The 26,676-nt window shown below is 41.8% G+C and overlaps 6 protein-coding genes across 6 annotated transcripts; 2 read left to right on the forward strand and 4 right to left on the reverse strand.

The window, feature by feature from the left end:
- The first annotated feature begins 1,388 nt into the window (after positions 1-1,388).
- On the forward strand, positions 1,389-5,085 carry EAE98_008268 (uncharacterized protein). Its single transcript, XM_038955891.1, has 2 exons — positions 1,389-1,867; positions 1,960-5,085. Exons 1-2 carry the CDS (start codon positions 1,667-1,669, stop codon positions 4,411-4,413), a joined length of 2,655 nt encoding a protein of 884 aa, XP_038807757.1. The 5' UTR covers positions 1,389-1,666; the 3' UTR covers positions 4,414-5,085.
- Positions 5,086-5,536: 451 nt separating this feature from the next.
- Positions 5,537-8,103, reverse strand: EAE98_008269 (uncharacterized protein; the record flags this gene model as incomplete). The annotated part of the gene is made up of 10 exons (XM_038955892.1): positions 5,537-5,571; positions 5,814-6,039; positions 6,150-6,483; positions 6,544-6,710; positions 6,763-6,831; positions 6,885-6,925; positions 6,977-7,143; positions 7,190-7,284; positions 7,338-8,007; positions 8,087-8,103. 10 exons carry the CDS (start codon positions 8,101-8,103, stop codon positions 5,537-5,539), a joined length of 1,821 nt encoding a protein of 606 aa, XP_038807758.1.
- Positions 8,104-9,402: 1,299 nt separating this feature from the next.
- EAE98_008270 (uncharacterized protein) lies at positions 9,403-10,686 on the reverse strand (the record flags this gene model as incomplete). The annotated part of the gene is made up of 1 exon (XM_038955893.1): positions 9,403-10,686. The coding sequence occupies one exon, from the start codon at positions 10,684-10,686 to the stop codon at positions 9,403-9,405; it is 1,284 nt and encodes a 427-aa protein (XP_038807759.1).
- Positions 10,687-11,593: 907 nt separating this feature from the next.
- Positions 11,594-13,233, reverse strand: EAE98_008271 (uncharacterized protein; the record flags this gene model as incomplete). Its single annotated transcript, XM_038955894.1, has 7 exons — positions 11,594-11,922; positions 11,982-12,091; positions 12,150-12,231; positions 12,282-12,343; positions 12,402-12,679; positions 12,744-13,064; positions 13,153-13,233. The coding sequence occupies 7 exons, from the start codon at positions 13,231-13,233 to the stop codon at positions 11,594-11,596; spliced, it is 1,263 nt and encodes a 420-aa protein (XP_038807760.1).
- A 1,031-nt stretch (positions 13,234-14,264) lies between these two features.
- On the reverse strand, positions 14,265-22,222 carry EAE98_008272 (uncharacterized protein; the record flags this gene model as incomplete). The annotated part of the gene is made up of 12 exons (XM_038955895.1): positions 14,265-16,521; positions 16,588-17,065; positions 17,116-17,608; positions 17,663-18,919; positions 18,971-19,210; positions 19,259-19,747; positions 19,795-19,891; positions 19,940-20,095; positions 20,148-20,555; positions 20,603-20,883; positions 20,930-21,588; positions 21,640-22,222. 12 exons carry the CDS (start codon positions 22,220-22,222, stop codon positions 14,265-14,267), a joined length of 7,398 nt encoding a protein of 2,465 aa, XP_038807761.1.
- Positions 22,223-22,545: 323 nt separating this feature from the next.
- On the forward strand, positions 22,546-22,955 carry EAE98_008273 (uncharacterized protein; the record flags this gene model as incomplete). Its single annotated transcript, XM_038955896.1, has 2 exons — positions 22,546-22,812; positions 22,875-22,955. 2 exons carry the CDS (start codon positions 22,546-22,548, stop codon positions 22,953-22,955), a joined length of 348 nt encoding a protein of 115 aa, XP_038807762.1.
- Positions 22,956-26,676: the final 3,721 nt, after the last annotated feature.

The raw sequence follows: 26,676 nt of genomic DNA on the forward strand, positions 1-26,676 counted from the left end.
CTTGAAACACTCCATCAACTCAATTGCTTAGAACTAGTATACTTTTCATAGATTCTCCAGTCCTCGTGGGTACCCAGGCAAACTGGGGAAATCAACCAACAACCAAATGACTGACGTGGGCAATGAATACTCGTCCAAGTACGGAGTGTTACTCTATCTTTACTTGGGTTGCTTCCTCATTTCCACATCTCACGAACTATACCGAGCCAACAGGAGAGCCAACACCTGTGGTGTTCATGTGATGTTCATGTCTTATCATGTATTATCATGTCATGTCAACGCTGGATTCGAGCATCGAGATACCGAGGCTCGGAAGCGTGATAGGAGTTTCGAAACACAGCTACTGATTAGCTTGGCTATGGTGACCATTTGTTGTGTTGGTCGTTCCTTAATCTCGCGAGTCACTTGTACAAGCTCTCGAAGGGGGTCTGGGGTACTTATTCGCAATCTCTCATTCATTGGCACTCGATGCGGTACGATGTGAGAGTGCGATGAATCCACGATGTACTCCGGAGTCCGTACACACTCTGTAGCATGTACAAGGGGCAAGCAAACGGTACGGGGAGCAGGCGATCCGTATCGCAACCATTACGCAGGTTTGCAGCGCAGCCAACCTCTCTCACCGTTATTTGAGGGATCCGATGCCATCTCCATAATTAAGCCAAAGCCTAACCGAGCTAACCTAACGAGCCAGCAATAAGCTGCAGCGAAGATTCTTCAGCTGCAGCTAATCAAGCTCCAACATACTTTGTACAGGACGGTACAGGACTAGTCCATAAAGTACAGCAAATTCATGCATCTGGGCGGGTTCTTTGCTCGAAACGATGGATAATTTTGTCCATTTACCGGATTTTTCCAATTATGACTCCTCGTTTACTCCTCATTGACTCCTCATTGACTCTTCATTATTATTCACATCATCCAACTCTTACCACCCAAACGGTCAAATGTCATAATCGAGTTATGTAGGTAAGAAGATGCTCCACTCTAGGCTTTTTTAACGGAGTAGACTCTCGTGTTTCATCGTGAGGCGAGAAGTTTCGCTGGCAAGTTTTTGATGGTTGATCCGCTTACCTTTCGCTTTGCAGAGTCCTTTTTTTGCTTGTGAATTTCATTTGCGGGATGGTGATGATAGGAACCACGTCAGGTGAAAATGGGAACATTTCCAAGCGTCCCCATTCTTATCGAATGAAATCCAAGCCTCGTTTTCCGATGTGAAAATGGGAAAAGAGATGGAGTTGGATATTATTAAAAATGGAATTGTTTAGAATTCTGCCGCTTTTGTTTGGATACTCGATAAGCTCAATCGTTGTGAAGTGGGAATATGAATATATTTCACCGCATATCTTTCCGTTTCTTGTGCTTGCAGATTGTTCAAGCTTCATATCTTCATATCTTTGGCATTTTTCATATTCAAGTGTGAGAAGTGTGTTCATATATCGTCAATATTATTACATATTGAAGGGCTGCACGCACTACGCCTTTATATTCTTAACTTTTTCCCTGCATTTCCTTACCGATACTCTTCCCCCCCCCCGCCCCCTCGGTTTTATTCTAGCTGCTGGACAGCTTGGTTAGTTGGTTCCTTTTGCCACTATCACATTATCAACACCGCTTTTTGGTCTCGTACCTATTTTTAACTTGGCGGAAAGGCGGAAAGGTATTCATGTCCTGTTGTAATATATTCAACTGTCTGCCTTCTTCTTCCAAAGTTCTTCGAAAGTCGAGTGGTAAAGCGAAGCTTTCCAATTCTTCCGATATGAGGAACGACGATAATTTGGCTTATGGTACGATGGATACCGATCATCCTCAGACTGGTACTGCTACCAATGAACGGACTGAGAGACCAAAGAATGACAGGAGAAAAGTAAGTTTGGTGCCCCTCGTTCACCAATTCTTTTTAACATCAACTCTTCGACCAAACTATCATTTCCGATGCAAATGTTAACAAATTCCCAGACAACTTACACTTTCCCCATCAAAATTATGCCCTCACCAAAATCTGCAACTACAGCCAGCGCCAATCTTACTCCGGAATTTACAGAATTCGATACCCAGGCTTATTACAATGAATCTCTGGATTACAACTACATTTCTTCCCGATTCGCCTTCTCCCTTGGTTTAAAACCAGATGCCGATCGTGAAGCCAAACCACGCTCAAAATCTGTATCGAAACCAAAAATCCCTTTTAAGCCAAAGCATCTAGCAAGATCTCAAACCGCACCAGTTGCTGAAATTAAGCCCCTTCAAAGATCAAGGACAGAACCACTTTCACGAAGAATCTTTTCGCCTTTAGGTAGAGAAAGTACTATAGAAGATACACCTCCTTCTACATCTACAACTCCAGCTCTTCCACCTAGAATCCCACCCAGAAGAACTTCCACAACTGCTACTCTCGTGCCTTCCAATGCTCAAGCTCCTCCCATTTTCTCTCTCTTGGAACCGACACCAGAAGCCATCTCAAGATCGAATTTAACTAGTCCGTTATTTCCAGATGCTAACCTAAATCCTTTCTCGCCAAGACCGGGAGCCACATTTGGGGCGATGGTTGTTGATACACCACCGAGAACACCACAAAGACCTCAAATATTGCATACACAAACGGAGGGCAATCCTAGTATTTTCGAAGCACTAAATTCACATCCTGTAACTCCGTCCATTACAAATATTCCAACAATTCTGACTGAAGAACCGGAAGGAATGTCGGAAGAACCAGAAGATGCATCTTCTGAAACAGAGCGAGAACGAGATCTCGAAGGAATGGGAACCGGTACTGGAATCGGAATGGGTTTTGGAATCGGAGAAGAAATCCGTGGTCGAGAGATTTCGGATCCGGATTCCATGACGGGTGATTTAACACTTCATTGGAAATCTTCTCCACTATCACGTTATACACAACGAACCGTCTTCTGGATCGTTCCAAATGCGAAATTCGATCTTGTGTTTGGACACGATGAGACGGATTTCAATATTCCCATTCAGAACCCACCAAAGTGGGGTTTGAGTAATTGGGGAATTGGACAGGGGAGAGGAAGGAGAGGAGAAAGAAATCAATTCCGAGAGGGGATTAGGAGAGGAGTTCTTAAACAAGTAGAGGAACAAAGTACCTTTTCCTTACTGTATAGTGCAACGAATCTGATGGATGCGTGGTTGAGACCACCTTATCAGATTAATGGACGAGCACATTCGCAACATTCGGACTCGAAACCGTTGCTTTCGAATGGAGATGAGAGTGGAGGCATTCATGAAATAGCATTTACATTACCGGAGTTGGAATATCAACTGAGGAATGAGTTGAAGTGTACTGATGAACGCAGACGCAAACATGAGGGGAAGAGGGCAGTCAATATCTGGGATGTCAGGGCTGGAAAGGCCGTTTTGGCTGAGCAGGCTAAAGGCGCTAGTGGAGAGATTAGAAAGTTGGTGGGGGCTGTAGTAAAGGATGTTCGGGAGAATGGGGGAAAGAAAGTCGCGGAAAGTGCGAATAAGACTTTGGTTGGGAGAGCTCCTCGTGAGGAACCGGAAGTGGAAGCTGCACATGATAAATTTGTTCATGTGGAGAATCCTGTTTCCGCAACTCCTGTTTCCGCAACTCCTGCTCCCGTTGTCTCAAATGAAGATTTTACAGTGGTCAGCAAGCCACAAGCAGAATCTTTCCCCGCTACCTCTCCCCTCCTTCCCGTCGTCGCTCCACTCCCTAACCCCCAAACCTTCGATCTCTCCCCCACCACCGCCAATGATACCGCAAATCAAAGTCCTAGCTCCTCTCTCCGCGTCGAATTCACAGATGCGCAATTGCAAGCACAGATTCAAGCGCAAATGGAACGAGAGATGGAACGTGAAATGGAGCAGGAAATGGAGCGCGAAATGCAGGCGCAGATTGAAGCTGAGATGAACGCTCAAGCACAAGCTCAACCTCAATCTCCATCTCACGAAGAGGTAAGAGATGAAGTGAGAGATTTGCCACCAGCGCTTCCTCCTCGTCCTAAGAGATTCGAAAGATCTTCCACTTTCAATTTCGGATCTGTAGACGCAAAGGATGAGCAGCCTAGACGTCTTGCCCGGTCTTCAACTTTTGATTCTCCAGCTTCTTTCACGGCTTTGAGAAAATCAGATCGTGATATCCATGCTTCTATCTCGGCCCTTCGTTCGGCTCACAATGACGATGAGGATGATGAGGAAAATGAAGCGATGTCTGAGATTATGGTTTCGCGCATCCCGGTTCGCGAGTTAGTTTTGGAGGAGGAAGTTGAGTTTAGTGTTCTTCCGGATCGAAGTTTCGGGACGCTGAAAGAGAGGTTTGAGATGATGTGGCAGGGAGAGGATGAGAGAGTGCATTCGGAGAGGAAGATCTGGAGAGGGAAATTCAGAGGGGTTTTGGGAGAATTGTGTAGAGTTGTTGCGGAGAAGTGAGGAGTGCGGAGATGGTGAGAGAAGGGGAAATTGAAAACGAGAGCAGAGGGAGATGGGAGTCGAGATGTCGCGCAGTGTGTTGCTTATATGAACACGATTGTCTACTCGGTCTGGAATGTTGGGCGGGGCGAGTGGAGAGGGCGGATCCACTTTGACAGCGAAGCTCGCGAAGCTATGAGCTTGTGGAATGGTGATGCGGGGGACTTGGCGGATTGGGATAGGATGGATGGCTTGGAGTTTCTATTTTTTTTTTTTTTTTTTTTTTGCTTGTTTGGTTTCTTTGCTCGTGGGTTTGTGGTTGGTTTATATATACTCCGTGGTTAGCTTTCACTCGCTTTGTTACCTATTTGTTTATTGCTTGCTTGCGTGGGTGGGCTTGGGTTTGCTGAGTTCTTATATATCTATATATCTATATCACGGGAATTGTGGGATGGGTTTTGAGGGATGGATGGGCGTTTTTGGGGTTTTTCTGGGATTTGGTTGATTGATTGTTTGGTTGTTTGGAAGGGATTTGTGGATTGCAATGGTGGATGATGGGTGATGGGTGATGGATGGGATGTTTTTTCTTTGTTTGATGGGATATGAGATGAGATTGGGATGAGATATGAGATGAGATTGATGAGATTGGGATGAGATATGAGATTGATGATGAGATTGGAATGAGATTGATGAGATGAGATGATATACCTATACCTATACCTATAGTCTGTATGAGAAATGAGATACAAGATTCTATACAATCTTTACCACCTTTACCACCTAACCTTTACCCACCATACAATCTTTCCAACCTCGAAAACAATTATAAATTGCGAGAAGTGATTCATATCAATATATCAACATTATTCTATCCTCATCAGTAAACGAATGAATAGATACTATAGTAGAGTGAGTTAATGAGCTTTAATGGCTAACTTTATTAAAAGCTATTTATTCATTCATTCATTCATTACTCTCTTTATCTTGTTTCAATATATCAGATGATATTCTTTCATTAATTTATTGCTCTCTACCAAATTACTATACTCTATCGCTATCTCCATATCCTATGTTCTTTCCTCCTCGGTTCTATCCTATTAATCTACTAACTCTTGATATATATATATATATATATATATATATATCACCAAAGCAATTTCGTATATCCTAATAACATAACTATCACACCGAAAGTTAGTATAATTCGTTTTCTTCTCCTCATCTCCTCATCTCCTCATCTCCTCATCTCCTCATCTCCTCATCTCCTCATCTCCTCATCTCCTCATCTCCTCATCTCCTCATCTCCTCATCTCCTCATCTCCTCATCTCCTCATCTCCTCATCTCATCATCTCATCATCTCATCTCATCATCCACTCCACCCCAAAACACAAGCACAAATTAAAATAAAAAAATAACATACCAAAAAAATACACTCCCGCCACACTTGGCAAAACCCCCGCACTCTGCGCAAATGCAAATCCCGCATCGGTATTCGATATACCCGCGAGTCCGAGTAATATGATTGAAAGAATGAAGTTGACCGCGCTGCGAAGTTTATCTGCACGCGTCATGTGGGGTCGACTGAGTGCGTGGAGAATGTTCATGAGGATGAGGGTGAGGCCGGAGGCGAGGAAGAAATAGGTGAACTATTTTGATTATAAAAAGTTAGGGTGGGGTTGGGGGGTATGGAGGGGTGGAGGGGGGGAGTAAAAGGGGAAAAGGAGTATGGGGGGGGGGGAAACTGATGAGTGCGTACCACAAGAGCGAGAACTCCAAGATTTTCATTCCATTCTTCATTAGGATCCGTAACCGCGTTATCACTTTCCGGTGGATCGATTCCGAAATTATCGAATAGAGAATCCTGGACTGTGGAAAATAATGTCGTGATATTTCCCAATTGTTCTGTGGACCCCAGAGTCGTATTACCAATATTGAATAAAGCCCTTTGGGTATCTGTAAAAGTTTGTGTGAATTCTGGGGGGAATTTCTCGAAGATTCTTTGAGTGACGTTCGCTAAGCGTGTTCTGAGATCGAGACTATCGACAGCGGGGGTTTTCTTGAATTGATTCACGTATTGTTTGCTGACTTGGCTGTTGGGATATTAGTATCGGAAAGTCTGCAGCGAATAATAGACTGGTTGTATAGCTTACTTGATGACCTCAACTACTTTTCGCCATCTGATGAATTGGGCAGCACCTTCAGCGAGGAATACTAGTGCAAGATGAAATGGAAAATGGAGAAATGCCCATATTTGTTGACGTATGGAACCGAATTGAGATCGGTTAAGCCAGTCAAAATAAAGCATGTAGAGGAAATACTAAATGGTATTGTTAGTAATTGTGCCAAATGAGTGAGAAATCAATACATACAATTATTCCAACAGCTGATACAATGGTGAGAATGAGAGCTGCGGTCCATTTCTCCTCTTGTTCTGCAATCTATAGATAGTCAATATTGAGTAGCCAAGAATCAAGAAGTTCGAGAGACCTACATCTGCAATACTTTTGCTAACTCCAATTATACCTTCACCCACTACAACGGAATTAGTGACGACTCGTCTGGACCTCAAAATCGTTTACTCACAAATAATCAAAGTGAGTAGAGTCATTCTTTGGACAAGATGAGATCCTCTAAAGCTCAAGACTTTCCACTTCGACGATATAGCAATGTTGACGGCAGTCTCTAAGACAGCTGTGACATACCAAACAATGAACACTTTGCCAGTCTTAGATGTTTCTTCCGAGAATCCACTTGAAATCATTAGCTTAATGCCAATTTGAATACCGGAAAACATACAAAAAAGTGCCAAAATATACAAGTGCAGCTATGACATTAGCGACAACAACAAGAAAGAGTGGTAATTTTGAATTTTTATAATACCAAACGTGATACTGCATATTAATTAGTAATGAAAGATTTCTCCCGAAGAACACGAGAAACATACCAATATAACAGAATATTGAAAGCTCAAAACCAGTCGCGAAAACATCAAGATGATTGCCAGTGAACGAAAAGCACCAGGCTTTTGGTCCGATGAATTAAAGTCCGGTCCTACAATTGCCAATCCAATCATTACACCAAATTGACATGCTTTTCCTATTCTCTCCAATATACTATCCGTAACAAACCTAACATCAAAAAGACTGACTTGTAACCACAAGAACCAAAGGATACAGAAGAATCCGGCATATGACTTGAGTGCATCAACCTCATTGACATCATGCACATCGTTGAACGTCGTCAAATTCGCAACGAAAAAGAGATCATAGAAAAGTTCCATGTTCGTAGTCTCCTCATATCTTCGAAACTCGGGGGTTTCGAACATTTCTTCCTCGGCACCATCTTTTGAAAATGGATCGACTTTCCTGTCATCATATTGGTTCTCGATCGATTCATCGTAAGATTGTTTTCGGGCGATATTGATAGGACCAGAGATCTCATGTATAGGACTCGGAACTGGAGGGGTTACCGAATATTTTCTTCTATTGTGAGCCAGAGGATTTTCAAGCAACTTTAACTTTGGTTGAGATTCTTCGTTTCCTTGATATATCGATCCATGACTATAAGTCTTCTTCAATGGGGTTTGACTAGAGACGGAACTCGATGAAAGATGCCTGTTCGATTCTCTGATTAGCCAAAGAAGCACCTCGTGATTTCTTGTTTTTCATCGAAGACATCAGGGAGTTCACCTACCTTTCGTGTGATGACATGATAATTACCCGATGAACGACAAACCCTAGGATACAACAATTGAAAAATTCGAGTTCAACCCACAACAAAGTACAGGATCTCAAGAAACAATACTTATATGATATTCCCCATAGGCAACAACGGAAAGAAAAGCTTGTTTAAGAGAAGCATCCACGGCAGATAACGCACAGATCACTGAATCCGGGAGCTTCATCAGATCATCCGTGCGAGTTTGATATGTTTTGTTTTACCCTGATTCTGGACCATTGTACGATCAAGGCATTAGAGTTGATGAATGCAAAGGGTCTTGTATGAGAAATAAGAAATGAGGCTTGGCTCTTCATCAGACTTTGCAAGACATACGCGGTTGAGTAATGCGGATGTTCATCTCCCGCTGAGGTTACGAATGGCCCCATACACTCGTATGTACAGTCATAGCTCGATGGATCGTGAAAACTTTCACGATATTGTTACGAGTTGATTTGCCTCTTGAATGTTCGTCCAACAATCATCTCTATGACTTCCCGCCACAGTGTGGTATTATCGCCAAGAAAGGCAGCATTCTGATAAAAGTTGAAATTCTCATTATTGTCAACCTGTCTGCCGTTCGAATCAACACACGCCGTTGTTTCAAGACCTATAGAACACTAGGAAAGGGGTCCTAAGCAACCTCCAATACTGTGCATGGGCTCCAGCTAGATTTAGATTTGAGGCTTTTCTTTTTGAGACGTGGCTTGGATCAATGAACCTCAAAACGATGTCTGGCGAGTAGGAAACGGGCGACAATTGACATGTGAATGTAAAGAATGGTTATTTCTGGAAAAGAGGAGCTTCTGTTCTCAGACCCTTCGCAGGTTGGAGAATACTCTTCAATTGTATTGGATTTGTATTGACATCTTCATCTTTTCACTGTACAGGCACTCTGGTACTTTGGATTCAATGCGATTATGTAAGCTACGCCCATCGCAAAATCCCACCCTCCTTGGCGATAAGGTTACGTAGAAAACAGAGGCCAAACTTGATCATCCCAATAAATTCTATAACAAATCAACCGATAATAAAATCACGAAACTTGTTGAAGCATTGAATAACATTCATTTTAGAAAGCCATTTAAACATTTAATTTTTTGAATTGGAATGGAACATTGCATTGTTGAAGAGCTTTGCTAGTGGTCAATTGTGGCCTGTTTTTTCTCCGACGAAGAGGCTACATACGAAGATTACTCGCCCAAATACTTCAAAACCTCGACCCATTGAGACCACAAACGTAATCAAGCAAAAGATAAATGATGAACTCAAGATGATTGGATCAGAAAGTTTCAAAGCGGTGTGGCTTTGATATTTACCAGAGTTCTGCATGCCAAACTACCTGTAAGGCTAAGCCTCACATCCTCAACCCTCTTATACCAGCCATTATTCTGAGGATCTGCTTGAGATCCAGCAACAGGGTCCTTATACCAACGCTGAGCAGTAGTGAAATATTCCGTGGGAGGTAATTGCCCAATAGTCACCAGCAAGGTAGCGACATAGCTACTCATCGGCGGCGCATTAACGGTCTGCGAAATCGTGAGATCAACTGTTTTAGTCTGAGTTTTAGATGTGGTATCAGTTCTTGTATAGGAGTAATTGACTGCCACGGTCCATTGGGTCGAAGTGGAAGCTACCCCTTCAACACCTGCAGTAGCTGTCTGGGTGAAGGATGTCGAGATGCCGGCGACATGTTGATCGGAGGTCTCGATAGTAACAGACTGAGCAGTGGAGTTATTCAGAGTCACTGTGACCGGTTGTGGTTCGGTGCTACTATTTGTCCCAATGATCTCAGAAGTGAGTCCTCCCTCATCTGATGAGTTCGAAGCCATGATTCTGAAAGGCTCGATGATTTCTTTCATGGGGTTGATGCTCTGCCATTTGAAAGAGCTTATTGCATCATTTAGGCGAACATCCGTAAGTCTGGCAACTTCTTTAGTGGTACCCCAGCCTTTGATATTGCTATATGCCGTCCCAGTACCATCTGCTCCATCAAACAGCACAGCCGTTTGCCGATCTTTTAATGTCCTCCATCGAATTGAACTAATGGCGTCTTGCAACTGCCAGCGCATAATCGAGTGAACAGTATCGGCAGGCCACTCACTGAGAAATATGGTTGAACATCTACCAGTAAAATCGAAAGCGTCAAATAACTCAATGGCTCCCATATTAAGATCAACTGTTCTCCAGAAAAACATCGAAATTTGGTCGTTTATGCCGGTCGGGATAAGATTAACTGCTTCGGTCTTCCCAGTTCCAACCAAATCAATACATGTAAACGCATCACTTTGATCTGCGATTGGACCACTTGTTTTCATGGCAGCAAGGAATGTCATGACAGTACCGAGTGGCAAATTATGCAAAATCCAAGACGTTTGATCATATTGAGAGGCCGGAACTACATGACGCTGATTGGGAATATAGTCGTCGATAATCAGATCGGTCCTCACAGAGTTCCAAGCAGCTCCTTGAAACAATGCCACGGTACCGCTGGTAATTTGGTAAGGAATTGGAGCGGAAGGCCGTGGTGGTGGCGTGAGGAGACTCACTAATTCGGCGATAGTAGTAGTTGTCATGTTGGAGCCCCTAGTAATGTTGGACTAGTGGATATGAAGTGAGTCTTTGAATTGTTGAAATGATGATCGATATATCGAGGCAGGATGCGCTCTTACTATACTCGTCAACATTGACAAATCTCTCGGTATCCCACGGACTCGCATCCTCTTCAACTGCTTTTGAAAACGCCGCATCCAATACTAAGCATCTGTACCCCGCTTTCAAGGCTCAAAAATCGACCAATCTACAATAAATTCTGGCAGCTGCATCTTTTCAGCTTTCCTTTGGAATTTAAGCGATGTGATATTCGATACGAGGCGTTTCGATCATGCTCAAAATTCTCAATGATCGACTTATTCATATTACCCTTCAATAGCTGTACCCTCTGCAGCTGCCTTTTAAGAGTGTAAGCGAGGTAGCATTCAATACCAAGCATTTCGATCATACACGATGCTGCCAATAATCGGCCTATCTACGTTATTTTCTAACCCAATAGAAGAGTGTTTAAAGTACACCTTGATTTGGTCAGCGAGGCATTTAAAGTTGGGCTTGCTAAAGTTTTCGGCATAGTTGTTCTTGGCTAAAGCAAGAACTTACAAAAATAATGTAGGAGTGTGTTTGTTCATGAATGCAGGTCGCTTCTTTAGTCGATGTGAAGGATCATTCTTCGCTTAGGCCTCGGGGTGCGGGTGATATTCGTCCTCTGTTCGCCCGATACTAAGCGAAGGCATCATGCGGCAATTCTCTGCTTAACTAATTTTAAGGCTCGAAGCATGTCTAAGTAATATCGCATCAGTCACAGTTCTATACTATCAAGATATGACATGAGCGGGATGATTCAATGGTATATTGCCATTGCTTGTGCAAATCGTGAAGTTTGGTAAAGATTCCTTAACATCATCAACTTTATTCCCTCAAAAGCTGAGTTCAAACACCACCATCAATAGAATCTTCTGCCAGAAGTATCTCGCACTCTCTAGTAACATCGAACGAAAACAAATAATCATTCATATCATCCGTGGTGTTAAGTGTTTTGCCATCCGGAAGATACTTAGCAGCCTCATCACGAATAGCCTGCGATGCAGGTGGACTATGGTTCGAAAGGATCTGTAGAGACGAGCCTCTATTTTTCCTAACCCTTTCATATAGTTGGAGTCGCTTCTCCAGTGTTACTTTGTCGTTGGGATCTACCTGATTCAATAATATTCCGAGTGCGCCCGCATCTTCGATGGCTTGGCAGCCCCCTTGTGCTTGGACTAATGTTGGATGTTAGAAAGAGTAGGAGGAAACGGGGTTGTAACGATTTAAATCTTACATGGAAGCATAGGATGAGCAGCATCACCTATCAGGACGAGTCTGTCCTTGTGCCATGTCGGGATTGGTTCGCGAGCGATCAATTTCCAGAATTTAACATCTTGTGCCTTCCTTCATTGTTTGTGAGAAACTACTCAATATACATATAACCATCTGAAAGCAGACTTACCCGATCACGGCTTGCAAAGCGGGACTAAACTCAGGCTTCGCATATTTCATCGGAACACTTGGTTCTACAGACGCTCTGAAACCTAATACCAACTTTCAGCGTCATACAAAAAGATTCATGCGGGATTTATACTTTCTGTAGCATGGGAACTATCAAATGCCTTTGACAAGTACAAGAAGTTCTGCACCTCGTTGCTAATTTGCGATTTGATCAGCCCAAAAATATCATAGAGAATGTCCACAAGATTCTTACTCTCTACAAGGATACCATACGAAGCCGCCCACACCGGAAGCTGGTGCGAAGAATCTCTGAACAGAATTTTCGACCAGATCAGCCGTCTCGGGATCTGATAATAGGTCTTCTGTGGGCACTAGCCATCGCATACAAGACCATCCAGTATCACCTGCTTGAACTTTATTCGCACCAAGCACGTGGTCCACAGCTGTTGAGTGCACCCCATCTGCTGCGACGATGAGATCTGCTTGTAAGATTTTTCCATCTTCAAGAGTAACTTTCCCATCCATAGCATCCTGTAATAAAAGCGTTCATTAAAACCCGAGACTAAAAACAAATCGCATTATCAACAATACTCACATAACCAATTATCTTCGCCCTAACCATCAACTCAACCGGAATCCCCTCTCCATCTTTCTTCGTCGCTATTTCTCTCAACTGACTATGTAAATCAACCCGATGAGCCGCATACAGCGGGATCCCATACTTCTCCTCAGCATTCCCATAATAACCATCAACCAGAACATTCATGGCCATACCATCCCAAATACTTGCGTCACTGAGAGCTACCAGTTTCGATTTCGCGGGCGAGAAACCCCATGATTTAAGTATGAGTGACGCATTTGGTGCCACTGTTATAGCGGCGCCTGTTTCGTGGAGAAGGGAAGATTGTTCAAGTATCTTGGGTCATGTTAGTCTTTCTAATTTTTGGGTATCAGATAGTATATAACAAGGCCGTCGAAAATAATGCAATGAATGGAAAACGAACAGTAACTTTATGTCCACCTCTCCTTAGAGCAATCCCAGCACCGAGACCAGCGATTCCTGCGCCTACAGTTATGATTTCCATAATTTAGTCAATTGTAGATTTTTTTGAGGTGGTGATAATATCAAGTAACTCACGACATGTCGTCCTTTATGCATCATCAAATTGACTCGCGCTTACACGTTTCATGTATGCAGCACGGCTGATAAGCTGAAAGCCATTGTATGACAATTCGTGCGAGATGCCTTGGTTGATTTCGTATTCAGCGAAAGTAACTCAGACTAGTATAGGAATACTCTGACAGTAACAGATGAGAATGAGTTGTCATTGAATCCCAATTGATTCTATTCCGTCTTGGGGTTAGTAGAAATTTTTACTGAAGACTGTGAGTGGTAAAACTACTTATCAGAAAAAGAAAATCTTCGGACATCGATCGATTGATCGGGAGTCCGAGTAGTGATCTAAATTGACTGATTGATGACATGCATTATCAGCTGAAGTAACCAATGCGTAGATCAGCCAAGACTAGCCAATCGGATGTGCAGTATTCACATCGAATTCGAGTTTAACACCGATCAGCAGTAGGCATTGTTTTATGAAGTGCTGAGCGCTCTACTACCTACCCCAGAGTCGTAAAGATTGTTTCAAATTCCCGTGCCAGTATCTTAAATTCAGGTCACAATCTGTAGTTTGAAAGTTCTGTATAATGTGATGGAGGAATTCATGTAATAGCAGCAGATCGGTAGAAAGATTCACAGAGTGTTCAATAATCCGGACTGCAGTCTATTAAATTTCCTAAACCAATTAGAGTTTTCAAATTATGTATTGAATTTGATTGGAATATTGAACTGTTTTCATATTTCTAGTTGCTTTTAGACCATTAAACCTGTTGGACTGCAGTGCGGAATATTGGATACCCTGAGAGAGAACACGGAGTCCATAGTGTAACAAAACAAATATCAGTTACTCCTCACTATCATTATAACCGCGCTCGATATGTGCAGAATTTGTGCTAGGTTGTAACCACATGAGATGATTCGATAGCTATTGTATATTAATCCATCATAAGAGGTCGTGGCTCCATACCATCTACATCCATTATAATCTCCCCAGCCTTAAAAGAACGCAGACCACCCAATATACATAGCCGTCAGTCTTCTCGGATCTGTGGCTTGTTTAATCAACTCGTCAACGTAGCCCTCCACACTAAGCGGCACACTTTCCCCAGGTAACAGTCCCTTCACCTTTCGCTGAAGAACATCTAAAACCTTTTGCGCACTCAGCATCCCTTCATTTGCTATCTCTCTCTTCTTCTTATCGACTTTTTTCATGAGATCGAGTGTGGGATCATAGATGAAAGCTTCAAGAATTGTCATCAGAGTTTCTTCGTGCTGGCGTAGTAGCTTTATTGTAAGTTCCGAGGATTTGCGGAAGGGACCTTCGTAGCCGTACATACCCATTGCGTCGACCATGTTATGAGTTAAGCGGAAAGGAACTTGTTCTGGCTTTGCAAAGGTTTTACCCTTCTCAAAGAGACAATTGAAATCTACGTGAAAGGTTCCTCCGTTTCCTTCCTCAAAAAGTATATTTTCTGTATGGCGATCTCCTAGACCTAGAATTGTACCTACCATAGACATAACAGCACATGACCGAGTATAGCGAAGTCTAGCAGAAAACCAGGCCGAGGGCTCGGGAAATTGCTTGACAAACCATTTGTGAAATACAGGTTTAAATTCGCCAAGAACCTTTTCCGTGAAGAATGGGAGTTGCTTCTCGCTCTTCATTGCTTCCTCGCAATACATACCAAGTTCCGCATAATTGATTCGTTTCCCCTGCGCTCCGTATAAATCCGTAAGTATTTTGCGAAGTGTTTGAAGTCCTTCTATCCATTCTATGATCCCACATTCCTCATTCAAAGGTGTCACAGCATATGTCTTGACATACAATTGGCGTCTACTTGATTCCGCATCACGCTTCAGAGACCTATTCATCATGCCATTGAATTCTTGAAGACGCTGATCCATACGAAGGTCATCCTTCGGTTTGAAAAGGAGACCATAGTGTTGTCCATTCGAGGCCAGAGCTCTCACTCGCTTGGGTTTCGCCAAAGAATTTAAGACCAACACGTCATCTTCAAAAGAGTTAATTGTGATGACATCACGAGAGAAAGCTTTGTGTGTTACCACCTTATCGGTGAGAGTCGGTAGGCTCGCTGTCAAAGCGGCTTCCACTGGGCAAGCAAGGGCACTTGGTAAGACCTTCTGTTTAAACTGTAGATCTTTAGATAAACTGGATCTGAATACCCTAGATTCTTTGAAATCTCCAGCTTCGCAAAGCCTTAAAATTTCAGCAGTAAGAGCTTGTCCGTTTCTGATTAGAGCCTTGATGTCTATGGAATTGTGATCGGCCTTCGCAGACATGCTTGGCAATTTTGCGAGTAGTTCCATTCCCTTAGTTTGACGATCCAGTTGCGTTGAAGTACTTAAAGCCAACACACTCCAAAGTGATTGCTGTGGATGTGCCGATACAACTTTTAGCATAATCAGCTGAAGGTAGTAATTCACCTCCTTGTGTGGATGTGTAATTCTTGATACAATCTGTGGCAAAGCTGTGTAGAATATGTAGGCCGGCATTTTGAAGATGTATTTTTTGAATCGAATGTGAAGATCATCTAACGTTTTCTTTCGTAATTGAGTCATCTTGCTGACAAACTCTTGAGAATGACGCTTTGGGTCAATCTTTTGACTGAGCTGCGTTCCAAGATCCAACCAAAGTGTTAATATCCGAGGTAGAGTTTGGTGAACATACTTGGTACCATGAGTTAACGAACGTAGGTAGTTTGAAATCACTAGCGACGCGGTATCGCCAGAAAGATAGTTGTCATCTTGTCTTTCGAATGGTAAGTTACTGGATGATTCTAACAACTTGTTATAGTGACGCCCTAGATAATAATGACCCTTCTCCCATGCATTATGGGTCTTTGCAGCTAGTTGATATTGGGCCCGTAGGGCGGATGAGTTTGTTTGGCCAGCAAGGTCAAGCCACTTTGCGAGTAGAAGATTGGCCCTTGCTTCGAGGAGATTCTGCTGCTGTTTCCGATGTGTATTATCAGCACTTCCTAGAGATGCTTTGTTTATCTCATTATGAGATATAAAAGCATTACTATCAATTGCTCCCTGAAGACTTTGAATCGCTTTTCGATGCTGTTCTTCTTTCCATAAAAGTCGTGCATGTTCTATTTTGGCTGAGTCATCACCGAGCTGTGAGGCATGAAGTACAGCGTTGAAAGATTGATGAATTGCATTTCCTTTTCTAGCAAGGCGCGCACTAGTCAACCAGGCAGAAGCGAGATCTCCTTTCGTAAATTCAAGACTGTATCAGAGTCAGATGCGTTGGTGTAAAGATAAGAAATTTGAGCGGGATTAATATTCAACTTACCTAGATAATTGCATGGCGGCTCTCCTTATGCCCAATAAATATTGCTTGTCATTTAAATAACCACCAATTGTTTCAAGACGGCGATCGAGTGATTCAAGAAGCTCTCCCCTTGATATTGGTTCAGTGTGATCGACACCAGCAATCATTTCTAACTCGGTGAGCACATGGAGCTTTAGCATCGGATCGTGGCAAGATGCAATCGATGATGTTGTAGCTCTTGATAAAGAGCAAGTAATCTGCTCTCTGAGATCCTCAATGGACGAAACAAATCTCGTCGTCTCTTTCTCGCGTAAAGCTAGCAATGCTTTGCCAATGCTGACGTTAAAGTCTTCTTCCAAATCTCGACCAGCAATTGACGTATATTTTTGCAACGCAGCCCACCTCCCCGTTGCCCAAGAAGCCTCGGTGGCAAAGGGCAATAGCTTTCCTACTGTTTTGGTGGCAGTATGCATACCTTCGACATAATTAAGTAGAACATCTATGACTAGTCAGCAGGGTTCAAGAGAAGCAAGCGCTATTTAAGCTTACCATGCTGCCCGGACTCCTTCAAGCATGTAAGAAGATTGAGCTGAACGTCTACGTCTTCAGGGTCTTCTGCAAGCTTAATCTCATACCACCCTTGGGCAGCTGTCCAGCGTCCTGCTTTGCGATGGCCGAGAACTATTTGGTCAATATCCAACACATGTAGATGTGCCGATATTCCTTCAATACCATCAGGCTCATCTATCTGGGTGTATATCTCCTGCAATCGCTCTAGATCTGAAATTTCTCTCGAAGCATCCTGCTTCTTCGTTTCGCGAACATGACGTATGTGCTGCTCCCAATTGAACAAAGCTCTAGAGTATGACTTACATTGTATAGCACGAGCTGAAACAATTTCAGCAGGAATACTTTCGATAAGCCTGGTCACTTTTTCGATCTGCTCCAAACCACCGGGAATGCCAGCTCGTATTTCTCGATGCACTATCATCTGCTTCGCTTGTATCCAGCGGGAAAGATAATCGAGGACTCGAAAAACGGCCTGTGGTCATTAGATTAAGAATAGAAGCTGGATTGAGAGGATAGCGCCACTTACTTCGCTGCATAGCCTTAATTCTTCTTGCTTAACATGTGATGTTGAAGTCGGCTGATACTCTAAAATTCCAAGTAATTCTGCACCAATGTTTCCTCTCTCTTTGTCGTCCCCTTCTATAACTATATGTAAAATCAAGTATGGCAAGAGAAAACTTGCAACAGAGAGGTCTTTGATTCGAATAGCTCGACACAAAGGAGGAAAGATCAATTCTGCGTTGGGATTTTTGGGTTTCTGTAAAAGATCAAGAACGAATGTTTTCAGCCAATTATTGTACTTATTGATCCTGTTGGGCTGAGAACTGTCGGGTCGAAATATGGGATATGTGGTAGTTGGAACTTCCATTTTCAATATCGAGAACATTGAGCTGAGGAAAGGTGTAAGGGTTGCCTGGACACTTTCTGGAAGAGACTCCCACTTTTTGCAAAGGGGATTGTTCGGATCCTTATGGGCACCCCTCAAAGTTGGTGCGCAGACGTCTGCGAACCCACCCTTCGACAATAATTCCTGCATAACGAAAGATAAAAATCCCTGCAGCGTTGTATCGGTCGCAGATAGAAATGCCTTGATGATAACCTCTTCTAAGAGGAACAAAAGAAAATCTGTAGTTTCCTCAGGGTCATGAAAATTCATGACAACCACCATTTCTCGTTGATCCCTGACGGCTTCAACCCTGTTGGGATCAAGACAGCCTATCAAACCGATACATTCTCCCGAAAGCTTAGCAATATCATTATGAGATTCGTTGAACTTAACGCATGCATCCAGGATTGAACGCACAAGCTTACCAATCACCACGTCAGGCTGTTCACTCACAGCTGACGCCTGAAGGTAGGACTGCTGCTTTTGAAGTAAGACTTTTAATTCTGACAAAGCCTGTGCGACAACTCCAGCTGTTTCATGTTGAATTCGACGGCTAAATATTTGAAATGCATTACTGACATCTGTCGGTCTCCTCATGGTATTAAGCTTGTGCTCTACATCGCGAAGTTGCGGGAGGCTGGATAGAGATGGTAGCTCGACTATTCTATTTCGAATAAGACGGGCGCGCTCTTTCAAAAGGTATTGCAAGATTTCCTCAGCTGCTTTTTTGGTAGAGTCGTCAAAAGATTCCCAGTACTGTATTATAGTAACAAATGTGCTTTCAAGCATCCATTCTACGTCATCATCACCGAGATATCGAAGCATAGCTGACCAGGCTGAAAAGGCTGAGGCTTGAAGGTCTTTCTGGGCCAGGGCGGACTGTAGGCAGGCGCATATCTAGATATGGTTAGCTACTATATAAAAATACAATTGGTGGGATATCATTACTTGTGGTCGAGCAGCTCCAGTGTAGGTCTTGCCAATTGTCACCATCTCCTCAATCGCTTTCACGTTTCGTTTCTTCTCGAAGCTCGAATGTTCATCCCTAGTATCATTCACGACTTCTGATATGCGAGTGACGAGGCCAAGGTTGTGCTGCTCTAAAAATGCCGCCATCGGGTTGTTCTTCTTGCGGATTTGATCTGGGCTTTGAACTTTCTCGACAAGAAATTGCAAAGCAAGTCGGATCTAAGAGAGTTAGTTCTCAGTTCATACATGAGAAGAATGTTTACACACCCTTGATTTTCTAGTGTTGTCCGCATACCCGGCCACCTTGAGAAGGTGAAGAAAAGTGCTCGAAGGATCCATTTTTAAAAGAAATTCAAAGTCCAGTCCTCGTTTCTCGAAGTCTGAAGAGACAAATTTCAGTACAGACATTGTGTGGCTTTCAATATTTTGAACATCCTGCACCAGCAACAAAGCCATAATATGAACAATGTTGGCAGTGTCCGTGCATACTCGCCAAGATTCCTCGTTCCGAGCTGAAGCAATCTTTTTGATAGTCTTTCCATCGCGCCATAGCACTAGCCATGGCAGAGTGTATGCTTGTGTGAGGATAAGAAATTCGGAGACTGTGATCTCTAATAAATCTGCCATTAACTGAGCAGTTTGTGGTCGGCTAAGCAGTTCCTTCACAGCAGCAATGGCAATACTATCCCAGAAAGGACTAAATAACCGCTCGACAGGCTTGTCACCAGTTCCGTTTCGATTCGCCAATTTCAATATCTGATTAAAGGTCAGTAAAGTTTTGCCAACGAGATAAGTCAGCTTACTTCATTGTAGGCCGCGTTCGACACGATTGTATTCGAATGTCCTAAATATTCAACAAGCTTCAAAAGAACAATATTCAGTTCGCCATCAATCAAGACCCTGAACTTGTAAGCATGAGAATAATACAGATGAATGAGTTGAACAAACCTTGCAAGTTGACCCCAAGCAAGAACACATGTCTCTTGCCAATGAAGAGTTGGCTTCTCACACAGATCACGTAATATAATGAGCACATTTGTTCTATTCTTTAGGATAAGATTCTTTGGGGCCCTTTCTTCTTGAAGAAATTCTGGTATTGTGCGACTAGATTCATCAGCAGAATTCCAATGTACTCCACTAGTAGATAGTCACTTACCCTGCAGCGATTCTCAATTCACGCATGGAACTTTGAAGAGATTTTAAGCACCACTGTCCCACTGCAGAGGTTTCCAAGTTAAGAAATTCCTCGTCTCGAAAATGTATGGCAAAGGCCTTAACGGCTATCATTGCAAGGACCCTCGATCGTCGTGACTCATGGAAGGCAGGAGACTTGATCAGCGTTGTAAGAATCAAAATTGCTTCGCTGCCGGTTTTTTGGCATGCATCTTCGTCTAATGCTGTGGCTCTGGGGGGAAGCTTTTGACAGATGAAACATTGAGACGATACTATGTTTTCAAATTTGTCTCGAGTGACTGTTAATGAGCCATATGCGGCACATGGTATCATAGATAAATAGTCAATAACTTTGCACCTCTCAAGATCAGTCAATCCCGCGAAACATTTCCTAGTAAAAGTTAGAGAAAGGCAAGTGGCATCAACAATCATACTAACTCAGTTAGATGGCATAACCCATCCATATCTAAAACCTCCTGGTCACCGAAGAGAGAATATAGCTTGGCAATTATTTCTTGCAAAAGGCCCTCTTCTGAATGGATTTTTCGACGTTTGTTGGGTGGAGCTGATTGGGTTGATCGACTTTTGATGTCCTTCAGCACAAGAAGATTAAGGTCGGCATTCAAAGAATCAGTATCAAAGTTTACATGAGGTAAAACGAGCCCAAGACTAGAATTCTCTGCTGATCTACAGGCCCAAAGCAAAGTAGCCGCAGCATTCTATAGAAAATTTAGTCAAAATCTGAAAGTCAAAAGGGTTACATACCTGGAAATCATTCCCGACCATAATGCTCGCATCTTCGTCATCGAGCACGGTGCGAAGCTTCGGGAGTAGGGAAAAACGGACAATTCTACGTGTCGAATCGTAATTTTTACAGATATTTGCCAAATACAATAAAGTCCGACAGAAAGCAAGATTAACATCCTTGTCGGTAATATTTGACGGATTTACGATGATATCTGCCCCGATAGTTGTGAGGTAGGCATAACCCTTACGAACCAAAGTCTCAGGTAAAAAATTCCGAAGCGATGATAAAAGTGCCTGAAGGCCACAGAAGAGAGAAATCGCTGGAGATTCGCAATCTTGCGCTGAATTCCCGGAAGATATCCATATCTTTTGTAACTCGTAGGATGCGTGAAACGAATCAAACAGCCACGCTAGGTAGTCTTGGAAAGCAGGAGTTGCATCTTGAAAGGATGCAGCTTGAATAGACACATTTGCCAAGATGGATAAAATGCATATGGCATGTTGCATAGCGCCTGCTTTATTATTCAATCTGTATGTGCATTGGAGAAATGTTTCATTCATATCGTCCTCATTACTAAACGAATATGACGATACCTTGAATTGATCAGATGGTAGTATGAAATCGATTTCTCCTCCATGAGTGATAAGACTAAGGGTTTGAAAAATGGTGAGAATAGCTGGAAAATATAAGTAGTTGTTAAGTAATATATGTGTGATTGTATACTCACATGTTACACTGTCCTTAAGGTAGATAAAAAAGCTAGAACTAAGACCCCAGAGTCTTGGTGATCTGGCGACGACCTCAAATGAAGTAGAGAAGAAAACCTCAATCTTTGCTGTGAGCTTTCTAGAATCCCGACGACCCAGACAAGCAAGAACCCGTGGGAACAACCATATCCAGAAGGGTTCTAGACCGCGTGATTTGAGTGGCCGATCTGGGGTGGATACATAATTAAGTATATTTGGGACATCTTTGACAGTGGAAATGAAAACATCGAGGGCTTCACAAGCCTGATTAATGACGTTTTGGACATTCATGAAAGGGTCATCTTTGTTGAGTTTCTCTAAAACTACTTTTGCGACAACATATAGAAGTTTATGTTTGTGCTCAAGCATAGCTTCGGGATCTGTGAAGTCGGATGAATCATTTTCTCGACTGGAAAGTTCAGTCATGAGTGACTGTAAATCGTCATGTTCGACTTGTCGAGACTGTTTTTTCGTAGAGAGATTATTGATTAATTGTGCAGCCATAGTTGATGGAGGGCCTTCCCAACGACCTGGTGTGCCAGTCGGCGGCTCATGAGGTGCCATCCTTTCATGACCATCTACTACCACGATGGATTTCACAAGGATTGGCGATTGGTCGATTAAATATCACGAAATTGATGAGATATCACAAAAGAAGAAGTTGTCGACGCGTTCCTTCACCAAAAACAATTAAGAGTTTCGCGCTTGCACGTGATTCCAAGGCGTCTAGCGGTTTTCGTTCAAAATCATGGGCTCATTTATCGTATTGCGGCGACAGGTACGGAACCTAATTTAAACGACTCAAACTTTCCGGATTCCACATTCAACGTTTCCTGATATTTATCATTGGTTCTACAGGTATTCGTCTCCTTCAGTGGAATCACAAAATGGCAGTCTTTGGAAGCAAGAAGTTTCGCGGAGCGGCAGAGTCGAATACCCTTGCCGCAAGATATCGCAGCGCTCTAGCCAAACATCCATTTGCCCTCTTCGGTCTACCATTTATTGCAACTATGGTAGCTGGATCTTTCTTCCTTACTCCTGCCACAGCTATCCGATACGAGAAACATGATAAACGTGTGCGAAGAGTAAGCAAAGAAGAGGAGCTAGGAATTGGTAAGACTGGAAGGCGAGTGGATATGAAAGAAGAATACTATGTGAGTGTGCCATTATATACTTGTGCTTGAGAGCAATTTTCTAACGTTCATCGCTATTACAGAGACTCGCCGCGAAAGATTTAGATGATTGGGAACAAAAGAGAGTCAAGAGATTTCCGGGAGAACATGATGGTAAATTATAGGGTGATATTTGCCAAGGAGGAAAAGAGAAAGAAAGAGAGGTCGCAGAACAAAACTCGAACTCGAATAGTTATGCAGACTGCGGCTCAACCACTTCGAGTTGTGTGAACTTTAAAAAGCTACTTCGCCATCTCGGATGATAATATGAGCGATACAAAGTCCTGGCCAAATAATAAAGGCGTCATTAAAACATACATGACAACGCCATAGGTAGTAGGTCCAGACATGCTCCATCGGAGGAGCTCTTGATTAGGTCAAGAAAATTCATTCCACCCATTTTTGAATCAAGATACGAGTGAGAACTTAATCTACATGTGGAATTTGAATCTCGAATTTAATTCGAAAATCACAGGATATTCGATCTACGTCGAAATCATCACGTCGTTCATTAAACTTAGGGCTTCCATCAATTTTCACTTTTTCTGAATCACCTATGTCGGTCGTGTGCTCTCTGTTAGACACGCCTGCTTTCGATGTGATTCATTCTGTCCAACGTCTCGGAGCCATCATGCTTTCGTGGTCATTTTACGCCATCCGCGGCAACATGGCAACATATGCTCTTTCCAAGCATGATTCGCAAATTTATTCCATCTGGAGCACCCTACTTCGTAACGATTGTATTTGCACATTTATTTCAATTCGACTCGACGAAGTTTTGGTACAGCCAAAAGTTTGGTTTCAACTCTGTGTACAGAGTACACGTTCCTGTTCGTTCTATCAATGATGACATCGTCGTATCTTGGACCCTAGTGCTGCAATGGGCATGAGGGGATGTTTTTTGAATCTGCTGAGTGCATCTAGCCTCAACGGTGCAAAATTAAGCAACAAAACATGTGTGAGTATAGCTTAAATGACGGCAGTTTGGATTGAATGTCAAGACTTCGTGTCTCCTTGCAGCATAGATGTTGTGTAGAATTACCGGATTAGCTATTACATTCAAACCTGATACACAATTCTCGTAGCTCTCTATGAGAATCCTATTCAGGGTAGGTACGACCCAACAATAGAGAAACTCCAATATACTCGGAGCTTCAATCTTATCGCTGGTCCAGTGGTATTAAAGCGTAGCATAGCCTTCAATTGTATCAGTCGCACTGCACAAACGAATTCATCTGAAAGCAAAAAAATCTCTCTGTTGACATCTGTTTTAAATGCCAATAGACGTCTTGGGATGGCGTTGACTATGGGTCCAGACAATTACTAATATGCCGTTTCACCTATCTGGGACTGCATGCGTATCATTTTACTTGGTCGATAATGTTCCTGCGTTGACATCGACACTGTTTTGATTTCTCGAGGGGCTGCTGTTATTTGCTTAGGAAATTTAACAGGGATTATGAAAGCATTATTCTATAGCATACATTGTCCACTACGTTTCCAAACAGTGTCATGTCTTTTCATTCTGATTCTCGCATATTGTTTTGTATATTTTATATTTTACCTACTACCTTGATCTCGACTAATTGCTGCTTTCATCTTTCTCTTCTTGATTGACACAATTCTTCACTTCCAATATATCATCAAGCACCATGATTGGCTCTGTCTTTCCTCCGTTGTAGAATGTCCATGTAACGCCCCTATTCTTTGAATTCTCTCATCTTCAAATCAACATTCCAACAACTCGTACGAAACTTTCGAGGTCACATCTCCCGAGCAGCAGCCTATCCCCTAAGATACGAAAATGGACTCTGTCGCTTAACAGAAACCTCATTGACCATTGATCCTATTAAAATTCAGGAATATTTGATCACTCTCGAGCAATCAGACTTTGTCGTTCAGGGAAAACGCTAATGCTAGTTTTGGGGCCCATTTTGGTGCTCTAGTGGATAATTTGACTGTTTTTTCTCATTCTCTATTTTCTCAGCAAGAGTGTCCGCTGCTGCCATAGCTCCTCCGAGTGTTGCTTTCAAGAAACTTGATCTTCCCGAGAAAGATTCCGAAAAACGTTAAGCTCGATTGTGTCTCTTATCCCCTGTTCCAAGAGAATTTACTGAGGATTGAATTGCTTCAGGTGATCTAGGGAAGGAATTCAAGGACGGGGTTGAAATATATGTTTCCGAATTATATCGAACTCGATTATTTTGTTCGTTCTCCATTTCGTATGTATTATGCATTCCTTTTTGAGTTGGTTTGAACATTAATTCAAGGAAAGTTGAAACTTTGGGATGCTGTTCAGAGGGAAGGAGCTGTGAGGCGTTACTGGATGTTTCCGAAGTACAATCGATTGTATCGTAGGATTCGTCAATCTGTTTCTTGATTGCTGGATCAATAAAGACTGTGTCGCTCTGATTTGTACGTCCTTGAAGTGAAAGATCTACATTAAAATATTCCGAGATCTCAATAGTTGGATGTGCCTTCCCAATTTCTTTACTCTTATCATCCGAATGATCCCCTGAATGGTTCGGTGTTGCAGATGTCTTGACAATCAGAGATGTCTTTTCGGTAGACTTTTCAATATTATTCAAATCATCTCCATTCAGTCTTCTATATCCACATGTTATAGAACGTATAAGTCGGGTACCCTACTTTCGGGCCACCCCCCTTTTGGGCCACCCTTTTACACCAAAAATCACTTTTTAGGTCTATTAATATCTCTATCAATATTCAATATAATTCAATGAAAATTTGTATATATATAATTTAGATCGATTTAAGATTATTCTGAAATTTTTAGATTTTTAGGATTTTTCTGTATTAAGAGTTAGAGTTTCAAAATATCGATTTTTAAATTTGTATAGAAATCACATATAAATTTAAGTTTTTTATTAAATCTTTCATAACTTTTTAATAATATTAATTAAAAGAAAACTATATATATTTTTAAGATATTTAAGCTTGAATCTATATAGAAATTCAAAAAAAAATTCAAAAAAATTAACAGATATAGAGATATAGTATACAGTGAGTTTAGAGTAGTATAAATAATCCCTGTCATTTTGAGGGTACCCTTATAAATATTTATTTATAAGAAATTTTTCATTTTTTCTGAATCTCTTATATTGAATATACTATAAATTTATAGTAAAATTTTATAGTTTATTTTTAGCAATTTTTATTAGAAAGTTATCAAAGATTTTATAAAAAGTTTAAATTTATATGTGATTCCTATACAAATTTGAAAATCGATATTTTGAAGCTCTAGATCTCAATACAGAAAAATCCTAAAAATCTGAAAATTTCAGACTAAGTTTAAATCGATCTAAATTATATATGTATAAATTTTCATTAAATTCTATTTATAAATAAGAAAGTTATAAATTCCATTTTTAGTGTATTTTGGGTATAAAAAGTGGCCCAAAAGGGGGGTGGCCCGAAAGTAGAGTACCCGACTTATATGATATCAATCTAGAAATCATATTTTTATATCTTAAATACTGAAAGAGAACGTCGATTTCGAGAACCAGAACAGAGTAAATTTTAAAAGAACAAGATAAATTGCCCAGAGGTCAAAATTAGTTTATTTGAATATATATTTTAAACTATAAGGTATACAAATGCGATTTTTGACAAGAGAATCTCAAACAAAGATCTGAGTCTCGTGGGGAATCCAAGTTTATATACCTAGGGCTATTATATTCAAGCTATTTTAGTCCGAAGCTAGATATTTAGTCTAGCTTGAAATCTCTCCAACGAGATACATTTGCGTCATATTATTATTCTTATTTCAGACTAGAAACTCAATTCCTATTTTAATCATTAAAGTTTTTATATATGATTACATTT

The sequence above is a fragment of the Botrytis deweyae genome, assembly GCF_014898535.1.
Source record: "Botrytis deweyae strain B1 chromosome Unknown BDEW_021, whole genome shotgun sequence".
NCBI classification, from domain to species: domain Eukaryota; kingdom Fungi; phylum Ascomycota; class Leotiomycetes; order Helotiales; family Sclerotiniaceae; genus Botrytis; species Botrytis deweyae.

Coding starts and splice junctions, on each gene's coding strand:
- EAE98_008268 (XM_038955891.1), top strand. CDS start 1,667: ATGTCCTGTTGTAATATATTCAACTGTCTGCCTTCTTCTTCCAAAGTT. Junction 1,868..1,959: donor CAAAGAATGACAGGAGAAAA/GTAAGTTTGGTG, acceptor ACAAATTCCCAG/ACAACTTACACTTTCCCCAT.